This window comes from Phyllobates terribilis, unplaced genomic scaffold (genome assembly GCF_046119375.1).
Source record: "Phyllobates terribilis strain yellow unplaced genomic scaffold, ASM4611937v1 Scaffold_13__5_contigs__length_258822181, whole genome shotgun sequence".
NCBI classification, from domain to species: Eukaryota; Metazoa; Chordata; class Amphibia; order Anura; family Dendrobatidae; genus Phyllobates; species Phyllobates terribilis.
Genome location: NW_027362773.1, coordinates 113,349,998 through 113,373,543, shown reverse-complemented (window position 1 = coordinate 113,373,543; position 23,546 = coordinate 113,349,998). Strand labels below are relative to the sequence as shown.

The window sequence follows — 23,546 nt, the reverse complement described above, 5'->3', positions numbered from 1 at the left end:
CACCTGGAAGACGTCATGAAGGTCTGAGCCAGATGGAGAAGTAAGGAAGGAAAAAGACGGACGTCACCAGTAAGTCACTGAATGTCACTGTGAATTCTACCTCTGATTATGTTTCATTAGTACTTTGCTCACCAGCGAAACAACAACTCTCAACTTGTCCTTAATATTGTGTAGGTCTTAGTTAGAGCTGTGGTCTCACATAGTAGGAAAGTCTATAACGGTCACGGGTGTGTAAGAAATGACAGACAGTCGCCCTGCTATTGGTTGCAGGAGATCTCTTTGTTTGGCATTACAGACACCTTCTTATAGGCTGTCTCTCTAGGACCCAGCGGCTACCTTCCTCTGGCTAATTAACACCCTGGCCTGGGTGTATAAATACCTGCTGTTTGCTAGGGGGAGGTGCCGGCGATACTCACCTTACCCTTTGTGAAGGCTTGGAGCTAGTGCAGTACTTCTTCCTCTCTGGAGCTATGAGGACGAGTGTTCATCTCTCTGAAGTCGACTAAAAGCTAAGCTATTTTCCCTTGTTTGTTCCCCCTTGTTGTCTTTAGTGGTCAGTGGGGACCGACTAGCGCTCATCCCCCTCCCTTCCCTAGCCAGGGCCAAACGCCAGGGAAAGACAGGGCGAGGTACATGTGCGGCGATTGGTGAAAAGCCAATACAGGGACATTAGTGGAGACAGGGTGATATTAGATCAGTCTAGGAGGTCTCCACTCCACCCTTTCCCTAGAACATGGGCTCAATTTTCCTCTTCCATTTGTGTTGCACTAAGTCTTTCCCACATCTTGCGTGATAATAGCATGCATTAACCTGACTCTGCGATGAAAATGTGCCGTTAGTGTATGTGACTGCAGACTTCTGAATCCTCGTGCATTATACACTGTCAGGATTCTACGGTGCAGACGGTGAGAGCAGGAGGTCATGTGACTGTAAGTGTGCAATTTGCATACTTCTGGATACATTCTGACTAGACGTGCCTAGCCTTATCCATACAAGTGAATTGAGCGAGACCGCTCACGTCTAATTACACGAGACCGCATGTATGCCAATCACATACTTGTGGTCACGCGGCCGCCCGCGCCGTAGAATCCTGACAGTGTGCAGTGTGTACTGTGAGGATTCAGAAGTCTGCAGTCACATATAATAACTACAGAAAGTTATGCCAAACCTAGAAAAACCCTTTAAATGGTCACACGTATGATTTTACATAAAAACTGCAGCTGCTGTTGTAAGAGCTAATCCCGAGTTTTACTATGTTTCTTGTTGTTCTTGTTATTTCTTCCAGTTCTCTTTGTATTGATTCCAGCAGAGAATTAAAATGTTTCTTTTTCATGTCATTTCTTTTATCTGCCGAATCCTTACATAAAACGCTTTTGTTTTTGGCCCAGTAGGACGCAGCTTAACGCCGGAATTATGTCGGCATCTCTTGAGCTATTTACTAGGTAACTAGAAATTCTCAACTGTTTAAAAATAAAGCTGTTTGGTTCTGAAATAAAAGTGACTTTAGTAACATAAACTTCAGGCTCTTTTGTGGCGGATTTTCTTATCCTCCTTATCCGGGCAGCAATGTAAACCATGGATATTTTCATTCTGGTTGTTATAGCTGCTATTAACGTGTTACACCCCACTACACCCTAACAACACCCCATTGAAAGACAATCGAAAACACGATCTTAGTCATATTGATCAACATAAAAAAAAATATTTCAGCTGTGTGCAGGAATGTCAACCTGGTAGAGGCTTTTACAGGGTGATAATGGACCGGTACATTTATTTCAGACCCCAAAACAGAAATATTATATTCAGAGTCCCCAAACCGACCCATCTCACTATTGGGGTCCCTGCCGCCAACACTTTCAATAATGGGGGTCCCTTAAAGGAAATTAACTTTATTCCTCTTGGCACCCTCACTCTTTCACTCATGGGGGGGGGCACCGGCACAGTTTCAATCGCAGAGGTGGCATCGGCACAGTTCCAGTCATAGGAGTGGCACCGCCACAGTTTCAGTCATAGGGGTGGCACCGGCACAGTTTCAATCGCAGAGGTGGCATCGGCACAGTTCCAGTCATAGGAGTGGCACCGCCACAGTTTCAGTCATAGGGGTGGCACCGGCACAGTTTCAGTTATAGGTGTGTCACCATTTCAGACATGGGGGTGGCAGTGCACAGTGTTTCAGTCATAGGGGTGGCACCGGCACAATTTCAGTCATAGGGGTGGCACCGGCACAGTTTCAGTCATAGGGGTGGCACCGGCACAATTTCAGTCATAGGGGTGGCACCGCCACAATTTCAGTCATCGGGACGGCACCATTTCAGACATGGGGGTGGCAGTGCACAGTGTTTCAGTCATAGGGGTGGCACCGGCACAATTTCAGTCATAGGGGTGGCACTGGCACAGTTTCAGTCATAGGGGTGGCACCGGCACAATTTCAGTCATAGGGGTGGCACCGGCACAATTTCAGTCATAGGGGTGGCACCGGCACAATTTCAGTCATTGGGGTGGCACCATTTCAGACATGGGGGTGGCAGTGCACAGTGTTTCAGTCATAGGGGTGGCACCGGCACAATTTCAGTCATGGGGGGGGGCAGCGGCACAGTGTTTCAGTCATAGGGGTGGCACTGGTACAGTTTCAGTCATAGGGCTGGCACAGGCACAGTTTCAGTCATAGGGGTGGCACTGGTACAGTTTCAGTCATAGGGGTGACACCGGCACAATTTCAGTCAAAGGGGTGGCACTGGTACAGTTTCAGTCATAGGGGTGGCACCGGCACAATTTCAGTCAAAGGGGTGGCACTAGAACAGTTTCAGTCATAGGGGTGGCACCTGCACAGTTTCAGTCATAGGGGTGGCACTGGTACAGTTTCAGTCATAGGGGTGGCATCGGCACAATTTCAGTCAAAGGGGTGGCACTGGTACAGTTTCAGTCATAGGGGTGGCACTGGCACAATTTCAGTCAAAGGGGTGGCACTGGTACAGTTTCAGTCATAGGGGTGGCACTGGTACAGTTTCAGTCATAGGGGTGGCACCGGCACAATTTCAGTCAAAGGGGTGGCACCGGCACAATTTCAATCATAGGGGTGGCACTGGTACAGTTTCAGTCATAGGGGTGGCAGCGGCACAATTTCAGTCATAGGGGTGGCACTGGTACAGTTTCAATCATAGGGGTGGCACTGGTACAGTTTCAGTCATAGGGGTGGCACCGGCACAATTTCAGTCATAGGGGTGGCACTGGTACAGTTTCAGTCATAGGGGTGGCACTGGTACAGTTTCAATCATAGGGGTGGCACTGGTACAGTTTCAGTCATAGGGGTGGCAGCAGCACAATTTCAGTCAAAGGGGTGGCACTGGTACAGTTTCAGTCATAGGGGTGGCACTGGTACAGTTTCAGTCATAGGGGTGGCACTGGTACAGTTTCAGTCATAGGGGTGGCACCGACATGGTTTCAGTCACGACTCAGTTTATAGAGAGCGGCGGATGTAACAGCGCACCATGCACTGACTGACAGCTCGCTTATCATTAGGACTAGCTGTCAGTCAGAGCCAGGGGTTCAGTTACAGCAGCCGCTCTATATATACTCAGAGGTGACTGAAACCTTATAGGTATCACCCCTATGACTGGAAGTCGAACGATGCTGGAGTGAATAAAGTTTATTTCCTCCCGGCAGTGGGGCTCTCAGTGCCGGTGCTGCACATTGACAGAACACTATTAACCTGCTGATTAACCCCATATCTGCAAGTTAATACCATTATTTTACATGACAGTCAGATATAAAATATGATACAATAATATCCTCTAAGGTTTCGGTGGCAATAGTATCAGTGAATACAAAATAACTTGCACTAAATTTAGCACTGGGTGCTCTATATGTTATTGGCACCAGAAATTGATTGATTGTACAGGGAACCATTATCCCACACCTTTAAAGATGGTTTCAAAAGAGAGAAGTATGGTCATATGAAATAATAATGAGCAATGCACCTATGTGTTTACGCCAATGCAGGTTCTGCAGAGTAATCACTGGTATTAATTAACACAGGAAAGAACTTGTTGTGGTTACTGGGTGTGAATCATCCATAGATTATTACACATTTATTCCTGAGATTTGGGGAACTCCCATCACATTCCCATACATTAGTTCCATGGTTTAATAACTGGTATACAGACTCCCGTACTGTATTAAAGTGTGTTTTTGTGTCATTTCATAGTTTTGTGTACGGGCATAGTAATGTAGATTCACATCACTATTAATTGTAAGAATGCGCTAAATTATCACTCATAAACATGATTCTCCAGTGCCGGAAGTAGACGGGCACGTGACCTCGATTTGCATATATGCGGTTACATGCCGACTAGACGTGCACAGCCTGGCCTCACTCAATGTAAGTGAATTGAGTGAGGTCGAACAGGTCTAGTCGGAATGTGGCCAGAAGCAAATCACACACTTGAAGTCACTTGGCCACCTGCTCCCGGCACTGGAGAATCCTGACAGCATGTACTGTGCTCTCCGAGAGGATTCACAAGTCTGCAGTCACTCTATGTGACTTACATCCCAAACCTCGACAACCTCTTTAAGGGCAGTACATAGCATAGATATCCAGCACCTAAGGCAAGGCAAATATTTTGTTCCCCCTAACTTGTGAATTTGGTTAATTTGAATAAAATACTGATATAATTATAGTTTGCGCTTTAACCTTCAAGTTTTTTCAGCTGAAATCAGACATAGAATTTGAAGAATAAAAAATAACTACATTTTTTTGAATCTAACAATTTTGTTAGCCTAGCCCTAGCTCCAAGTTTAACTATAACTCTATCCCTAAACCTAACCTTCAAGAAGCCCTCCTCCTCCTCCCATAAACATTTTTATCCTCTTAATATATTGCAGTCATCATATTATATAACATTGTGCACTTACAATTGCTCTTTTTGCCTTTCTACCCAGTAAATTCTTCTCCTTTCTCTGCGCTATGAAAAAACATGAAGTCTTTATTATCTGCGTGAACCATTCCCCTCTTTAACTCCAGACCCAGCTGTTCTGCTCCTCTGCCTGCCAGGGACTTTTGCAGTGACTCATGACTCATGCAGGGAAAATTAACCTCCTGTTTCTGCATAGAGCTTAGAAGGATTCAGTTAGTCAGTTTTTAATCACGTGATGTCATAGACCTAATGGAAAAGAGAAGAATTAGCTGGATAGAAGGGCAAAATGAGCAATTGTAAGTACACAGTGCTATATAATATGGTGATTGCAATATATTAAAAGGCTAAAAACTATTGTGAGGAGGCGTGCTTCTTTAAATAGAATCCTGTACCAATCATTAGCCATAATCCTCCTTAGGGTTAGAGAAATTGTAAAAATGTAAAAGCAGCTTTTAATAATGAAGGAAGACAGTACTGGAATATGTTCACGATTCAATATTGTCTCCATCCATAAGCTGCTCATCTTCTGTCATCTTGGTGGCTGCATATGCAGAGCGCAGCAGTCGAGATGAGTTTGTCATCAGCTGCTGCGCTCTGCATAGGCAGCGATCGAGAAGACAGAGCTGCCTTCGTCATAGTGAGCTATGTTATTTCGGTTGCTGCCTATTCAGAGTGTAGCAGTCGATGACAAACTAATCTCGGCTGCTGCTCCCGGATGGCATCTGAATGCAGTCCGATTTTCACAGACTGACTGCATGAAGAAGGCAGAGAAACTTTTTTTTTTTCTCTCTACCTCCGAGAAAAACAGATCCCACTCTGATTAGCATAATCGGACCATTTTTCTTGGACGGAGGGAAAACGGTGGAGTGACCCTAGCCTAACCCACAGCTGCAGCTTGTAATGTGCAGTGTGAGATTTGAGCAGCAGCAATGGAGGAAGGTCACTAAGGATCTGTCAATTAGGCTAGGTGGGAGGAGGCGGAGTTAATTTTTTACAAAGGTCACTCTAGTCATTTTCACCTGGATTTTCATAGTAAGTACACCAGCTTCATCATCCCTAAGATAATAATGTATGCCATTTGTGAAATATGGTGACAGATCCACTTTAAGAACACTACAAATCCTTAGGAGCAATGTGCCATCATAAGACTCATAAGTGGACCAATATAAGCTTTTGGCATTTACAATAAGTCCTAGTTTTTCAATGTAGTCACTCTTTGTCTTTCCATCTGCAAAATGCCAATCCAGTGTGTTAGGTCTTCACTCACAATGTCCCCACCATTGTCTCATTATCTATATAGCAATGTCCTTTTATCACCTGAGCCTAGCAGAGCGCGGCTGTATTCTTGTACGTGGTTTTTTTTCCACGCTATAATTAGTTTATTCTTTCTTTTGAAAATTTTCACTGTGCCATCAAGTCTGTAGCACGTCAATGGAGTTTGGAAAACCATATTAATATGTATAGTGCTGGAGTTTTGGTGCAAAACCCAAACAGAAAATCAGAAACTTTTGAAAGTTTCAAAAGTTGTAAATTTTTTTTTATTATACAGTGCCTTGAAAAAGTATTCATACCCCATAACGTGGAAAAATGTGGAAAAGTTCACGAGGTATGAATACTTTTTAAAGGGCCTGTATATCATTACCGGCAGATGCCTGGCAGCAACCACGGACATTAGATTGCTGATAGATCTGTCATTATGTCTTCGTTCTTCTTGTCTTTTCTTCTAGTTTCCTTTGTACTGATTCCAGGAGAACCAACAGAAACCACGTCAGCCTGCTTCTTCTCTGCACAGTAAAGCATTGTGGAATATGTTTTGTTAACTTAAAACACTGGCGGGATAGGACCCAGTACACAATGGGACGCAGGAACAATACAGGCAGAGGGGTACAGGCAAGCACAGCTAGAGTGCAGAAAGGAAGGCACTAGCAGGTAGGGACACTGGCGGGATAGGACCCAGTACACACTGGGACTCTGGAACAGAACCACAGATGTGGCGGACAAACACAGCAGAGTGAGGCCGCCCAGAGAGGTGAGCGAGAACAGGGCAGGACAAGACCGCCTGGAGCGGTGAGCAAGAGTAGAGCAGGACAAGGCCGCCAGGAGCGGTGAGCAAAGGGCCAGAGCTGAGTGAGACTGCCGGAGCAGTGAGCAAGAGTAAAGCAGGACGAGACCGCCTGGAGCGGTGAGCAAGAGTGGAGCAAGACTGCCGGAGCAGTGAGCAAAAGGGTCAGAGCGGAGCAAGGCTGCCGGAGCAGCGAGCAAAGGAGTCAGAGCAGGCTAGAACCGCCGGAGCGGTAAGCAAGGAGTCAGAGCAGGCTAGAACCGCCGGAGCGGTGAGCAAAGGAGTCAGAGCAGGCTAGAACCGCCGGAGCGGTGAGCAAAGGAGTCAGAGCAGGCTAGAACCGCCGGAGCGGTGAGCAAAGGAGTCAGAGCAGGCTAGAACCGCCGGAGCGGTGAGCAAAGGAGTCAGAGCAGGCTAGAACCGCCGGAGCGGTGAGCAAAGGAGTCAGAGCAGGCTAGAACCGCCGGAGCGGTGAGCAAAGGAGTCAGAGCAGGCTAGAACCGCCGGAGCGGTGAGCAAAGGAGTCAGAGCAGGCAAGGCTGAGCAGGGGGGACAGGGCTCTGTTCACACGGAACAGACAGGAAGGGAAAGGCAGAGCCAGATACCCACAGGGTACTTGCAGTGAAGTAGCGAGTGGACCACAAACTCACAAACGGGAGTACAGAGACAACAAGCAGGAGTTAGGTACGAGTTCAGACTCTGCAGAAAAAGGAAGGGAACGGACATAGAGGCAAAACAGGTAAAGGATAGGAGAGAGTTCAGACTGGAACTGAGTGTACGGAGGAGACCGACACTGCAGCGGAATACAGGAGCGGGTCTGGGAATACGGCCCCCAGAGAGGCAGGACGAACAGGCAAGGAGCGTGTTCAGACAGGACAGACAAGATACAGGAGCGGGTCTAGGTAATCGGCCCCTAGAAGGCGGGAGGAACAGGCTAGGAGCGTGTTCAGACAGGACAGACAAGATACAGGAGCGGGTCTAGGTAATCGGCCCCTAGAAGGCAGGAGGAACAGGCTAGGAGCGTGTTCAGACAGGCCTGGAAATACAGCCTCCAGGATAGGCAGACAAGAGAACACAGAACGGGACCTGGCACCTTCAGAGTGCAAGCACACACTGAAAGAAACACTATGCTCAGGCAGGGATTGATTGGAGCAGCTGAGCTATATACCAGGTGACAGACAGCAATAGGCTGAGGACGCACAAGGGGTGTGACCCACAGCAGGTACAAAAAGCATGAAGTGATCGGGCGCCGCCCTTAAGCAGCAGAAACAGACACAAACAGACAGCATGGAGGGAAGCCAGAGAGACATTCTGGACAGGAGATCAAGTGCGCGCTCTTGCACAGTGGGTGTCACGGGTGTGTCGCCACGAAGATCGTCACGATTACACAGCCTGACTTCTCGCAGCTGACTTTTTGGTGCTTTGTGTTTTTCGGCAGTGAGGGAGTTAATTTTCTCTCTCTCTATGCTAGACGAGGTCCAGCCTCACCCAGCTGCAATCAATGCTGCTGTAGTGAGACTCCTTCAAATGCCTGCCGGTCTGTTAGGGAAGTGTCGGTGAAAGCATTTCATGCAGACTAACAGAGCGGATCGTGGTATTTGGAGTTTCAGAGATAAGTGTATTCGGAGAGTTTTTTCCCTTCCTCGCTTTATCATTTATCTCCTTTCCCGTTGGTGTTCCCTCTGTTGTAGTTGTGTAGTTTTTGTATGCAAGGTGGTTTTGGTTTTTCCCTTGTACTGTCTCGTTCGTCTAAGTACTGTGTGTGGGCATATTATTACTTGTCCCCTTTTGTTGTGATCGGGGTCCTTCTCAGGACTAGATTACTTAGGTGCAGGGATCCTCAGGAGGTAGGGGTTACGCTGGCGGCCTGGACCTCTGTACCTTTAACAGTACCTCCAGGTTGAGGGATTAGTCAGGGCCCCAGCTTAGGGTCAGCTTAGGCCCCCTACCTCCAGTATACAGAGACAGCGTGACATTTTCACCGACCACTTAGTTTTTCTCCAGCTACCATGGATCCAGTAGCCGGTCTAGCTCGGCAGTTGCAGAGTTTGTCCATGGAGCTGGCGGACGTTAGGTCCAAGGTTTTGTATCCCCAGGAGCAAGCCGGACCAGAACCTAAAGTAGCTCTCCCTGACAGGTTCACTGGGGGGCGGGACAAGTTTTTTGTTTTCCGGGAGGCATGCAAGTTGTACTTTCGGCTGCGGCCTCGGTCATCGGGGAGTGAAGAACAAAGGGTGGGAATTGTCATCTCGCTCCTACAAGGGGACCCACAATCTTGGGCGTTCTCTCTTCCTCCGGGCTCCCCGGCTCTCCAGTCAGTGGATAGGTCTTTCGCTGCTCTGGGACTCGTATATGATGACCCAGATCGGATCTCCCTTGCTGAGTCTAAGTTACGTAGGATTCAGCAGGGAGATCGTCCGGCGGAGGAATTCTGTTCGGAGTTCCGTAGGTGGGCCACGGACACCCAGTGGAATGACCCGGCTCTTAGGAGCCAGTTTTGTCAAGGTTTATCCGACAAATTACAGGATGTGTTGGCACAGTATGACTCTCCCGCGTCACTGGAAGCCGCTATGGCCCTTGCTATTCGCGTTGACAGACGGCTTCGGGAGAGGTGCGGGATAACTCTACCCCCTGTGATGACTCCACCTCCTACAAGGTCCCCTCATATGGTGGTTCCCCTGGTCAGTCCAGAGGAGCCTATGCAATTAGGAGGGACATCATTTCGGGGGAGGGGACCGGTGGTGCGCCATAAGACAGGAAGGTGTTTCTTCTGCGGGAGAAAGGGACATTTTATTGGGGGGTGTCCATCCCGTCCCTTGCAGAGTGTAGAGTCGTCGGAAAACTGTTGATCCCAGGTTGTGTGGTGGACGGCAATCTGGGAGTAGGTATTTCGTCCCTAGGTTCGTCTCAGTTTCTCGTACCGGCGGAGGTGGTGGTGGGTACGAGAACTGAGAGGATATCTGTTCTTCTGGATAGTGGGGCCGGGGCTAATCTGGTTGATGCTCGGTTTGCCCGGGTTCAAGGTATGCGATTGAGTGAGTTGGCTAAACCCATCCCCATATTCTCGATCGATGCCAGGCCTCTCGGTCAGGGAAGTTTTTTGCAAGCTGTGCATGACGTAAAACTTCAAGTGGGGGCGATACATAATGAACTGTTGTCTTGCTACGTGTTGGAGGGTCTTCCCACTCCTATAGTGTTGGGCCTTCCTTGGTTAACTAAGCATAACCCGGTTATTAATTGGCAAACCAGAGAGATAAGCCAATGGAGTAAATTCTGTAATAAAAACTGCATGAACACGGTCATCGGTGCGGTTACTCCTTGGGTCTTACCTCCATTTCTGGCGGACTTTGAGGATGTATTCTCGGAGAAAGGGTGTCAGGAACTACCTCTTCATCGCGAGTATGACTGTTCTGTAAAACTGCTCCCTGAGGCCAAGTTACCTAAAGCTAGGTTGTATAACCTTTCTGGTCCTGAGAGGCAGGCCATGAAGGATTATATTTCAGAAAGTCTGGCTAAGGGGCATATTAGACCTTCATCTTCACCGGTGGCTGCGGGGTTCTTCTTTGTTAAGAAGAAAGATGGAGGCCTACGCCCTTGCCTGGATTTCCGTGAACTTAATCGGATTACGGTCCGAGATCCGTATCCGCTCCCACTTATTCCCGATCTCTTTAATCAGATCGTGGGCGCCAAATGGTTCTCTAAGTTGGATCTCAGGGGGGCGTACAATCTGATTAGGATGAAGGAGGGGGATGAGTGGAAGACGGCGTTTAACACTCCGGAGGGGCATTATGAGAACCTTGTCATGCCATTCGGTCTGACTAATGCCCCGGCGGTGTTCCAACACTTTGTTAATGACATTTTTCGCCGCCTGGTGGGACAGTTTGTTGTCATATATCTGGATGATATCTTAATTTACTCGCCGGATCTGGTGTCTCATCAGGAGCACGTTAGGCAGGTGTTACAGATCTTGCGGGATAATAAACTGTATGCCAAATGGGAAAAGTGTGTGTTCGCCGTACAGGAACTCCAGTTTTTAGGCTTCCTGGTTTCAGCGTCCGGTTTTCGTATGGACCCTGGGAAAGTGCGGGCAGTTCTTGAGTGGGATCGGCCAGAGAATCTTAAGGCACTACAACGTTTCCTGGGGTTTGCTAATTATTACCGGAAGTTCATTCGTAATTTCTCGTCCATGGTTAAGCCTCTCACAGACATGACTAAAAAGGGGACGGATTTTTCTAGGTGGTCTGACAAGGCTTGTCAAGCAGTCTCCTCCTTGAAAAAATGTTTTGCCTCGGCACCCATACTCATTCAACCTGATGCGTCACAGCCATTCATTGTAGAGGTAGACGCTTCCGAGGTAGGGGTGGGAGCAGTATTGTCACAAGGTTCATCCCCTGGTAAGTGGCATCCGTGCGCCTTTTTCTCTAAAAAATTGTCGTCCGCCGAGAGGAATTACGATGTCGGCAATAGGGAACTCTTGGCCATTAAGTTAGCTTTTGAGGAGTGGCGCCATTTTTTGGAGGGGGCAGTCCATCCGGTCACCGTCATCACCGATCACAAGAACCTGCTATATCTGGAGTCCGCGAAATGTCTGAATCCCAGACAAGCTAGGTGGTCATTGTTTTTTACCAGGTTTAATTTTGTCGTTACATATCGTCCTGGGTCAAAAAATGTAAAGGCGGATGCCTTATCTCGTAGTTTCCCTGGGGCCGGGAATACGGACGACCCGATTCCTATCCTTCAGGAGGGGGTGGTGGTTTCGGCAGTATGCTCTGAGCTGGAGGAGGAGGTATTGGAGGCTCAGGGGGACGCCCCTGTTGGACCTCCGGGGAGACTGTTTGTTCCAGATCAGTTGCGACAAAAGGTGATCGAGGCACACCATAACTCAGTTTTTGCAGGACACCCGGGGAGTAAAGCAACTGTGGATCTCCTCTCGCGTCGGTTTTGGTGGCCTAACTTACATAAGGAGGTGGTAACTTTTGTCGCGTCCTGTGGGGTTTGTGCGGGCTCTAAGACCTCACATACCCGTCCGTCTGGGGCCCTCTTACCTTTGAAGATCCCGGAGCGTCCTTGGACTCATCTGTCTATGGACTTTATTACGGACCTCCCTCCGTCTTCGGGTAAAACGGTCATACTCGTTGTAGTGGACAGGTTCAGCAAGATGGCACATTTTATCGCTCTTCCTGCTCTCCCTAATGCTAAAACTCTTGCGCAGGTGTTCATTGGGGAGATTGTGAGGCTTCACGGGGTACCCTCCGAGGTGGTGTCTGATCGGGGGTCTCAGTTTGTGTCCAAGTTCTGGAAGGCGTTTTGTGCACGGCGGGGGATGCATTTGTCGTTCTCATCGGCTTTTCATCCTCAGACCAATGGTCAGACGGAACGAATGAACCAGAGCTTGGAGACATATCTCCGGTGTTTTGTGTCAGAGAGCCAGGAGGACTGGGCTTCTTTCTTACCTCTGGCAGAGTTTGCTCTTAATAATAGGCGGAGCGAGTCCACTGGTAAGTCCCCGTTTTTTGGGGCATATGGTTTTCACCCCCAGTTTTGTACTTTCAGTAGGGGGGGCTCTTCGGGGGTTCCTGAGGAGGAACGATTTTCCTCATCACTCGCTTCAGTATGGAGAGGGGTGCTGAAGAATCTGAATACTATGGGGAACCGATACAAACGTATGGCTGATAGGAGGAGAGTGTCTGGTCCGGACCTAAGTGTGAACGATCGGGTATGGTTGTCTACCAGGAATATAAAACTTAAGGTTCCCTCCTGGAAACTGGGTCCCAGGTTCATCGGGCCGTACAGAATCAGTTCTATAATTAATCCGGTGGCATTCCGTCTTGACCTCCCCCCTACGTTTAAAATTCACAACGTGTTCCACAGATCGTTGCTTAAGAGGTATGTGGCGCCGGTGGTACCGTCACCTTTACCTCCCCCTCCAGTGGTGGTCAATGGTAACTTGGAGTTCCAGGTATCGAGGGTCATCGATTCACGCTTTAATCGCCGGTCCCTTCAGTACCTGGTTCATTGGAAAGGGTATGGTCCTGAGGAGAGGATGTGGGTTCCTGCGTCGGATATTAACGCAGACCGATTAGTTCGGGCCTTCCACACGACTCACCCGGATAAACCTGGCCCTGAGGGTCCGGAGGCCCCTCGTAGAAGGGGGGGTACTGTCACGGGTGTGTCGCCATGAAGATCGTCACGATTACACAGCCTGACTTTTCGCAGCTGACTTTTTGGTGCTTTGTGTTTTTCGGCAGTGAGGGAGTTAATTCTCTCTCTCTCTGTGCTAGACGAGGTCCAGCCTCGCCCAGCTGCAATCAATGCTGCTGTAGTGAGACTCCTTCAAATGCCTGCCGGTCTGTTAGGGAAGTGTCGGTGAAAGCATTTCATGCAGACTAACAGAGCGGATCGTGGTATTTGGAGTTTCAGAGATAAGTGTATTCGGAGAGTTTTTTCCCTTCCTCGCTTTATCATTTATCTCCTTTCCCGTTGGTGTTCCCTCTGTTGTAGTTGTGTAGTTTTTGTATGCAAGGTGGTTTTGGTTTTTCCCTTGTACTGTCTCGTTCGTCTAAGTACTGTGTGTGGGCATATTATTACTTGTCCCCTTTTGTTGTGATCGGGGTCCTTCTCAGGACTAGATTACTTAGGTGCAGGGATCCTCAGGAGGTAGGGGTTACGCTGGCGGCCTGGACCTCTGTACCTTTAACAGTACCTCCAGGTTGAGGGATTAGTCAGGGCCCCAGCTTAGGGTCAGCTTAGGCCCCCTACCTCCAGTATACAGAGACAGCGTGACAGTGGGAGATGGACCACTATGCAAGGACGCCGCCAGGTATGTTACAGTACCCCCCCCTTACGCCCCCTCTTCTTCAGGCCTGCCAGAATCTTCCGCAGGGAATTCGAGGGCCAATTCTTCACTTCGAAGAGATCACTTCCACTGTCCACCGGAAAAACTGGTCTCCTCTGGGTAGCTAGGATGCTACCTCCCATCCAGCCATCCTCAGCAACAGACGAAACGGGTGGAGTACCAGGAACAGCACACAAGGAAGTCTCTCTCCACATATTTTCAGGTGGCACCCCAGACGGTACAGGAGACAACTGGAAGTCCTCCACCGGGTTGGAGGGGGACAGAGACTTGGGGGCAATCTCTGCTTCGAGGTACATCTTGTCAAGCTCACAGGAAGAAATAGACGGGTTATCAGGTACATAATGAGGAAAAGTCACTGTCTCTTTGTTATCTGGTGGTACCCCGGAGGATTCAGGAAACAACTGGAGGTCCTCCGCCGGGTCAGAAGAGTGCAGAGGCTCAGAGAAAACATCTGCTTCAGAGTACACTAGGTCGGACTCACTGGACGAAGCAAGCGAGGTATCAGATCCAGGATATAGGAAACTCTCTGTCCATTCACCACCAGGTGGCACCCCGAAGGGTTCTGGAGACAACTGGAGGTCCTCCGCCTGGTCAGAGGGGTGTAGAGACTCATGGGTAACCTCTGCTTCAGAGTATACTAGGTTGGACTCAGTGGACGAAGCGAGCGAGGTATCAGGTACAGAGTATAGGAGAGTCTCTGTCCTTTCGCTACCAGGTAGCATCCCGAAGGGTTCTGGAGACAACTGGAGGTCCTCCGCCTGGTCGGAGGGGTGTAGAGACTCGGGAGTAACCTCTGCTTCGGAGTACACTAGGTTAGACTCACTGGACGAAGCGAGCGAGGTATCAGGTACAGAGTATAGGAGAGTCTCTGTCCTTTCGCTACCAGGTAGCACCCCGAAGGGTTCAGGAGACAACTGGAGGTCCTCCGCCTGGTCGGAGGGGTGTAGAGACTCGGGGGTAACTACCACTTTGGGGTACCCATTGTCAGGCTCACAGGACGAAGCGGACAAAGTATCGAGTACCGGGTGTAGAGAAGTCTCTCTCCATTCGTCATCGAGTGGTATCCCGGAGGATTCAGGAGGCAACAGGGGGTCCTCCGCCAGGTAGTAGAGGTGCACAGACTCTGAGGTAACCACAGCTTTGGAGCATCCTTGGACATGCACACCGGTTAAAGTGGGTGAAGCATCTGATGCCGGGTGCAGGAAGTTCCCCTGTGTGGAGTCTGGATGGGCAGAAGTCTCTTCGGGCCGGAGAACTGGTGCACTACCCACGCACATTACCCGTTGGGGCTTCTCCGGGATACAGGGAGATGAAGCTTCAGTAGGGACTTCAAGGTTGGGGTCAGGAGGTCTCAGGGAGGACAGACCCTGGCGTGACGGCTTGCCTCTACGCCTAGCACGTCTGGACTGCCTCTTGAGGTTGGGAGAAGTATTCCGGAAAGCGTAGTCACCCTGTGAGGATTCTGGGTGGGCAGTAGTCTCATTGGGCTGGAGGACTATTGCGCTACCCACACACATTACCCATTGGGGCTGCTCCGGGATATTGGGAAGTGAAGCTTCAGCAGGAGCCTCCGGGTTAGGATCATCGAAGACCATTAGAAAGGCCACCAGGAAGGCCATTAGGTCCAGGAGGATCGGATCCTGTGTTTCATATACGGGGTTGATCCATTCCAAGGCATCACCCACCAGGTAAGACATAATGAATGCCACCTTAACCCGATCGGTGGGAAAACATAGAGGGTAGAACTTGAAGTGTAGCATGCATTGCTCCACAAATGCACGACTTTGTCTTGGATCCCCATAATAACGTAGCGGATCCGCAGGAACGAGAGCAGATAGATCCATCTGGACGGGTGCGCAATTCGCCTGGAACTCAGCTAAAGGGAAAAAAAAATTTATTTATTTATTTTAATGCATGTATTCGCTGGAAAACTTCTCAGAGAGCGAAGGCCGTGGGGCTCAACGGGAACCATGGCCTGAGCATGCTGTAATGCACACGGCCGGGCTGAGCGGCGTGTGCGAGTGATTCCACTGGACCGTGCCGGAGAGTGATTGCCTGGAGGGGCGTAACTAGGTATTCACCCGATCCGACCAGGGTCGCACGACGGCATACGACGCCAGTGCACCAAGGAGGAACCGAGCAGAGGGACCAGGTGCTACTCCAGGACAGACCCCGGACACGGCTGTTGACCCACACAGGGGAACACAGGAACAGACTGGTTAGGCTGGCGCACTGACTGGTGGGTATAGGCAGGCACGACTGGTATGCAGGCAGGCGGGTATGCAGGCAGGGGGGTACAGGCAAGCACAGCTAGAGTGCAGACAGGGAGGCACTAGCAGGTAGGAACACTGGCGGGATAGGACCCAGTACACACTGGGACGCAGGAACAATACAGGCAGAGGGGTACAGGCAAGCACAGCTAGAGTGCAGACAGGGAGGCACTAGCAGGTAGGGACACTGGCGGGATAGGACCCAGTACACACTGGGACTCTGGAACAGAACCATAGATGTGGCGGACAAACACAGCAGAGTGAGGCCGCCCAGAGAGGTGAGCGAGAACAGGGCAGGACAAGACCGCCTGGAGCGGTGAGCAAGAGTAGAGCAGGACAAGGCCGCCAGGAGCGGTGAGCAAAGGGTCAGAGCTGAGCGAGACTGCCGGAGCAGTGAGCAAGAGTAAAGCAGGACGAGACCGCCTGGAGCGGTGAGCAAGAGTGGAGCAAGACTGCCGGAGCAGTGAGCAAAAGGGTCAGAGCGGAGCAAGGCTGCCGGAGCAGCGAGCAAAGGAGTCAGAGCAGGCTAGAACCGCCGGAGCGGTAAGCAAGGAGTCAGAGCAGGCTAGAACCGCCGGAGCGGTGAGCAAAGGAGTCAGAGCAGGCTAGAACCGCCGGAGCGGTGAGCAAAGGAGTCAGAGCAGGCTAGAACCGCCGGAGCGGTGAGCAAAGGAGTCAGAGCAGGCTAGAACCCCCGGAGCGGTGATCAAAGGAGTCAGAGCAAGCTAGAACCGCCGGAGCGGTGAGCAAAGGAGTCAGAGCAGGCTAGAACCGCCGGAGCGGTGAGCAAAGGAGTCAGAGCAGGCTAGAACCGCCGGAGCGGTGAGCAAAGGAGTCAGAGCAGGCTAGAACCGCCGGAGCGGTGAGCAAAGGAGTCAGAGCAGGCTAGAACCGCCGGAGCGGTGAGCAAAGGAGTAAGAGCAGGCAAGGCTGAGCAGGGGGGACAGGGCTCTGTTCACACGGAACAGACAGGAAGGGAAAGGCAGAGCCAGATACCCACAGGGTACTTGCAGTGAAGTAGCGAGTGGACCACAAACTCACAAACGGGAGTACAGAGACAACAAGCAGGAGTTAGGTACGAGTTCAGACTCTGCAGAAAAAGGAAGGGAACGGACATAGAGGCAAAACAGGTAAAGGATAGGAGAGAGTTCAGACTGGAACTGAGTGTACGGAGGAGACCGACACTGCAGCGGAATACAGGAGCGGGTCTGGGAATACGGCCCCCAGAGAGGCAGGACGAACAGGCAAGGAGCGTGTTCAGACAGGACAGACAAGATACAGGAGCGGGTCTAGGTAATCGGCCCCTAGAAGGCGGGAGGAACAGGCTAGGAGCGTGTTCAGACAGGACAGACAAGATACAGGAGCGGGTCTAGGTAATCGGCCCCTAGAAGGCAGGAGGAACAGGCTAGGAGCGTGTTCAGACAGGCCTGGAAATACAGCCTCCAGGATAGGCAGACAAGAGAACACAGAACGGGACCTGGCACCTTCAGAGTGCAAGCACACACTGAATGAAACACAATGCTCAGGCAGGGATTGATTGGAGCAGCTGAGCTATATACCAGGTGACAGACAGCAATAGGCTGAGGACGCACAAGGGGTGTGACCCACAGCAGGTACAAAAAGCAGGAAGTGATCGGGCGCCGCCCTTAAGCAGCAGAAACAGACACAAACAGACAGCATGGAGGGAAGCCAGAGAGACATTCTGGACAGGAGATCAAGTGCGCGCTCTTGCACAGTGGGAGATGGACCACTATGCAAGGACGCCGCCAGGTATGTTACAGCCAATATCAATGTATTTTACAAATGAATTAATATCGATTCTTGCCCTTCTATTGGGATGTTAGGAACGTACATTTTATCATGTTTTATTCATTTGTGGGGGCAGTACATCAGAGTTTATATAAAAAAAGAACGGCAGACATCTGATCCAAATATCAAAATAAAGTTTGGCGTGTATTGCTAAAGTAAAAAATATCTCTGGAAGTACAATTTAAAGGGATTCTCTCTCTGGTTTTCAAAAATATTTAGTGCCATTAATGAGAGCTTAATGGTTTTATGTCTGAGATAACCCCTTTATTGTGCACTTCTCTATACCATACGCAGCTGCTGTTTTTTTTTTTTTGCACAGATAAAAACCACATAAGACAGCTGTGCTGTATGACTGAATTCTTTTACTCCTCTTACAGCAGTTGGTCAATTTAACCCGAAAATAGGGCACACACACACACTTTATAATTCATGACTACATATTTTTAGCGATTTTCCCCTTGTGCAGGTTCTAACTTTGTTTTTGTGTCAACAAAACGTGACCGCTGCAGCAAATCACCAGACGCAGCGGTGACCTTAGTGCTGTTGACTGCAGTGGTCACATGTCATCACTGGTGAGGGATGGACATGGGACCACTGTAGCTAAGCACTGGCTATATCTGAGATGTTACCCTTGAACTGCAGCCAGTGATGGGCCATAAATGTCAGACACGTCAATGGTGGACCTAGATGAACTAGGACGCATTAGCATGGGACTGGGGAGGTACTATCCCCACATTCAAAAGCCTCATATATGTGCCGGGTTGTTGCGATACTGGTGAAGTACTGCTGGAAACCAGTGGCCGAAGGAGCACGAGCAGGAATAGCAAGCAATAGTAGAAGTTCTTGGAGTTAGCAAAGAGTTGTAGGAAACAATCCGTAAATGACTTAGAACAGTCTGGGTAAAAATGTTCAGGAGCTGGAGACTGAATCTAGGCTAATAGCTAGACACAATACTCAAGCAATGGGAGAGAGTTCCATGTGGCTTTAAGTAGGCCCAAACAGGAAATAAGATGGATTCTATAGATTTAGAATCCGCCATCTTGGTAAAGGGCAATTGCAGACTACAGCAGCTGCCTCCAGTGGTAAGGAGTGAAACTGCAGCACAATTATTAAAGCGAACAATAGCGGCCACTGGTGGTCAAACTGTCGAAGAGCAACAGAAATCCTGACATGGGTCTCCAGTGTGAACTGTTTGTAAAACAGAAGGAAAACTGCTTTAGGATAAGGTTTCGTGGTTGGAGGGGGAATATTAGTTTTTTTAATTGTGTTATATTTATTTTACTTTCTTGTCATTTATTTATTTTTTTTACAACTTGTTTCCAAAAAAAATAGAAAAGATGTTTGGGAGACATGATTTTTTTTAATGTTTTTACCCAACATCTTTTCCCTGTAACTGGGGAGTCTTGGCAATGCTTTAGTTTTACCAAGCAGTTCTGTGCTGGTCCTAGCTAGACCCAGCGGCACTGCCAACTAACAGCTGCCCTGGCACTCACTGAGCGAACAGGCAGGAAAAAACAGAAGTTTCTGTCTTCTTTACTGTGCGTCATCCATTTCAAAAGATCAGCAGACCACTGGAGTATGCAATGCTGGTTAAGAGAGAATGCCAGATGTCGTGGTGCTCAACTGTAATACCTTCAAAAATGATGAGAAGAAAAATAAGTGGCACTCACCACCAGCGCATTATTATGTGGGTTTTTTTTAAGCCAAGATCACAGGGGAATACAGAGTGAAGACACACAGACTTGGCTACTGCTGTTTCACATCTAATTACACTTCATCTGGTCCTGAAGATGAAGGGCCAGATGAAGCATAATTAGACGCGAAACTCCTATAGCCAAGTCTCTGTTTCTTCACTCTGTATTCCCATGTGTCATTGGCTTAAAAAAGCACAAAATAATGAGCTAGTGGGGAGTGCCACTTATTTTTCTTCTCTTCACATACACTCTTCTTTACTGTGCTATTGTAAAAATTGCATGTGGTGGCTAAGAATTAAGATCACCTTCCCTTGAGTAAATACAGAGTATTTATCTCAAGATGTAAACCACCAGTAAGGTCTGTTTTGCATATTCGACTTTCACAATCCGAGAACAGACCAGATGTTGGGACCGGAACATGGGTCTCCTGACTCAAACTCAACAGCCTTCATATACTGTATGTGCTTACAGTCATATATGAGATTGGTTCAGGACACCTACAACCTGTCTGGATATCGCAGTTTGTACCGGACTGTGATGGTGGGATGTGTATAACCGGCATAAGCCTCAAAACAGAAGCCTCAAAGAAGATGGATAAGGGATAACTCTCTGATTGCAGAGCGGTCGGATCCCCATCAATCCTGAGATCAGGGATCTGGAACCCAGAGAACGGGGCTCTGCAGCCAGATCTTGAATGGAGTGGAACTGTGTATGTTCGGCCTCCGCTCCATTCCTTGTCAATGGGACTGCAAAGCAAAGTACAGCTCTCAGCTTTCTCCTGAAGTCCCACAAACAATGTGTAGAGGTCAAGCACGTGTATTTCTGCACCATGTAGCCATGTTTTCAGGATTGCTGGAGGTCCCAGAGTTAAGACCCTCAGTGATCACCAAGTTATCCCCCATTTTATGGAAAGGGGATAACTTTTTTGTTGGGGGGGTGGAGGGTTATACCTTTAATTCTGATAATGGAAATATATTATTTGTTCAAACTCTTTGAAAGTTATTGAACAGTGTAAATAGATAATGATCCAAAACGTACTGCGAAACCAAGCAACCCAAGACTTGTCCAAGACAAAAGGTCAATTGTTCTAGAAAACAGAAGACAACTGTAGCGAGAGCCTGGCAAAGAATCACTAAAGAGGAAAACCAGCAATAGGGGTATGTGCACACGAGGGACATTTATACAGTGGTGTGAAAAAGTGTTTGCCTCCTTCCTGATTTCTTATTCTTTTGCATGTTTGTCACACGTAAATGTTTCAGATCATAAAACAAATTTAAATATTAGACAAAGATAACACAAGTAAACACAAAATGCCGTTTTTAAATGAAGGTCTTTATTATTAAGAGAAAGAGAAATCCAAACCTACAGGGCCCTGTGTGAAAAAGTGATTGCCCCCCCCAAACATAAATTAACTGTGGTTTATCATCTCTTTGGGAAGCCGAGTACAATTTCCCTAGCCACACACAGGCCTGATTACTGCCACACCTGTTCTCAATCAAGAAACCACCTATATAGGACCTGCCTGACAAAGTGAAGTAGACCAAAAGATCCTCAAAAGCTAGACATCATGCTGCGATCCAAAGAAATTCAGGAACAAATGAGAAACAAAGAAATTGAGATCTATCAGTCTGTAAAATGTTATAAAGCCATTTCTAAAGCTTTGGGACTCCAGCGAACCACAGTCCATTATCCACAAATGGCGATAATATGGAACAGTGGTAAATCTTCCCAGGAGTGGCCGGCCGACCAAAATTACCCGAAGAGCGCAGCAACGACTCATCCAAGAGGTCACAAAAGACCCCACAACAATATCCAAAGAACTGCAGGCCTCACTTGCCTCAGGGTCAGTGTTCATGACTCCACCATAAGAAAGATACTGGTCAAAAATGGCAGCATGGCAGAGTTCCAAGACGAAAACCCCTGTTGAACAAAAAGAACATAAAGGCTCGTCTCAGTTTTGCCAGAAAACATCTAGATGATCACCAAGACTTTTTGGATAATACTCTGTGGACCATGAATTCTGCTGTCTACCAAAAAATCCTGAAGGAGAATGTCCGGCCATCTGTTCGTGACCTCAAGCTGAAATGCACTTGGGTTATACAGCAGGACAATGATCCAAAAAACACATCAGCAAGTCAACCTCTGAATGGCTTACAATAAACAAAATGAAGACTTTGGAGTGGCCTAGTCAAAGTCCTGACCTTAATTTGATTGAGATGCTGTGGCATGACCTTAAAAACATGGTTCATGCTCGGAGACCCTCCAATGTGGCTGAATTACAACAATTTTGCAAAGATGAGTGGCCAAAATTCCTCCAGAGCATTGTAAAAGACTCATTGCCAGTTATGGCAAACACTTGATTGCAGTTGTTGCTGCTAAGGGTGGCCCAACCAGTTATTAGGTTTAGGGGGCAATCACTTTTTCACACAGGGCCCTGTAGGTTTGGATTTCTGTTTCCCTTAATAATAAAGACATTCATTTAAAAACTGCATTTTGTGTTTACTTGTGTTATTTTTGTCTAATATTTTAATTTGTTTTGTAATCTGAAACATTTAAGTGTGACAAACCTGTAAAAGAATAAGAAATCAGGAAGGGGGCAAACACTTTTTCACACCACTGTATATATAGAGCAGATTTACTGTCTGGATGGAATATCCACTGCTTATTAGTAGCAATGTTGTTTTTAAGAAATCTCGTGAACCCGCAGCAGAGTATACGCTATGGGAGGTCCGCAGCAAAAAGTGTGTACATACCTTAAAGACGTTTTTTTTAAGATCATACATAATTTGGACGCCAAAGGCAGACAAAGTGATAAAATAAAAAAACAACCTATACCAACTCCAGCTGTTTTTTGTTTACTCGACTGAGGAAATGAGGTGTTCTCAGCACAAGTGACCGCTGCAGCCAATCACTTGTCTCTACAGATAGAGCACTATCAGTGCTGGAACAGCAGGGGATCTTACAGATCAGAAATGTGTTATCACGTTTGGCCAAGTTTTTATGACCTGGGAAAACTCCCTTTGGTCTTGTAATGTGTATGGATCCCAAACTGCAGCCAGTCATTGGCTTGGAATTTGCAACCCAGTAATAAAGTTACAATGTAATTTATGATTGTTAGTTTCTACACTTAATCTCTAAAAGTTGAGTGGGAGGGAATGTATGAAAAGGTTTCTAATTCCTACAGCTGCAGTGACAGAGAGCTAAAATACCCATAATGTGGTCTATGTCCAAATATTTATGGACCTGTCTGGATTCACCTCTCATTGTTATTGCTCATAAAACACATTTTATTGTCCAGTGTTAGTGGCCCTTTATGAACTTTAACTGTGTTTAAATGCCGACTCTGCAAAAGATGTAAGTCATCTGCACACGTGTATTAACAATACAAATACAGAACGTTCAGGCCGTGTTCAGACTTTCAGATATATATTGCAACTTAAACATTTATTTTTATTTCGGAATTTAAAAAAAAAAAGATAATATTATTTCAAATGCCAATCTATTTTCTTACCCTGCACATCTCCATAAACTTCATAGTCGACAGACCACAGCCCTGTAGAAGTCATAGTGCAAACCTGTAGCTGCAACCATTAGGAGTTTATTGCTCAGTTGTGTCCCCGGCCAAAGTGATTTGCCTGTTACTAAATTCAGTACAGAGCACTTGCCGCACAGAAATAGCACAGAGCAGCGCTGCCCTATTACACAGCAGGTGCAAGGACAGAATTTAAAGGAACACTAAACTCTCATTTTAAGGGCTCGTGCACTTGGCCGTATTTTCGGTCCGAGTGCGACCTGACAAAATATTGGATTGCATTCAGACCAATGTTATTTTATGGGGCCGTGCACAGGTCTGATTTTTTCCTCGGACTTGGTGCATGCCTGATTTTGATCCGTAAATGAACATAGGAGCATTATCGGGCGTGCTGAATATGTAGCACATAT

General features: G+C 48.0%; 1 protein-coding gene across 2 annotated transcripts in view; it reads right to left on the bottom strand.

Annotated features, from left to right (window-relative positions):
• LOC141174559 (acylphosphatase-2-like) overlaps positions 1-23,266 on the bottom strand; it is a 30,469-nt gene extending 7,203 nt beyond the window's left edge. The window contains exons 1-3 of one of the 2 annotated variants that reach the window (XM_073659497.1): positions 23,116-23,173; positions 21,517-21,524; positions 13,183-13,191 (exon numbers count right to left, since the gene is read on the bottom strand). In XM_073659497.1, coding sequence (XP_073515598.1) covers positions 13,183-13,191; positions 21,517-21,524; positions 23,116-23,170 — 72 coding nt within the window. In that variant the 5' untranslated portion in view covers positions 23,171-23,173. Of the gene's footprint in view, positions 1-13,182; positions 13,192-21,516; positions 21,525-23,115 lie in introns of both variants that reach the window. The other variant, XM_073659496.1, reaches the window with a different exon arrangement.
• Between the last annotated feature and the right edge of the window lie 280 nt (positions 23,267-23,546).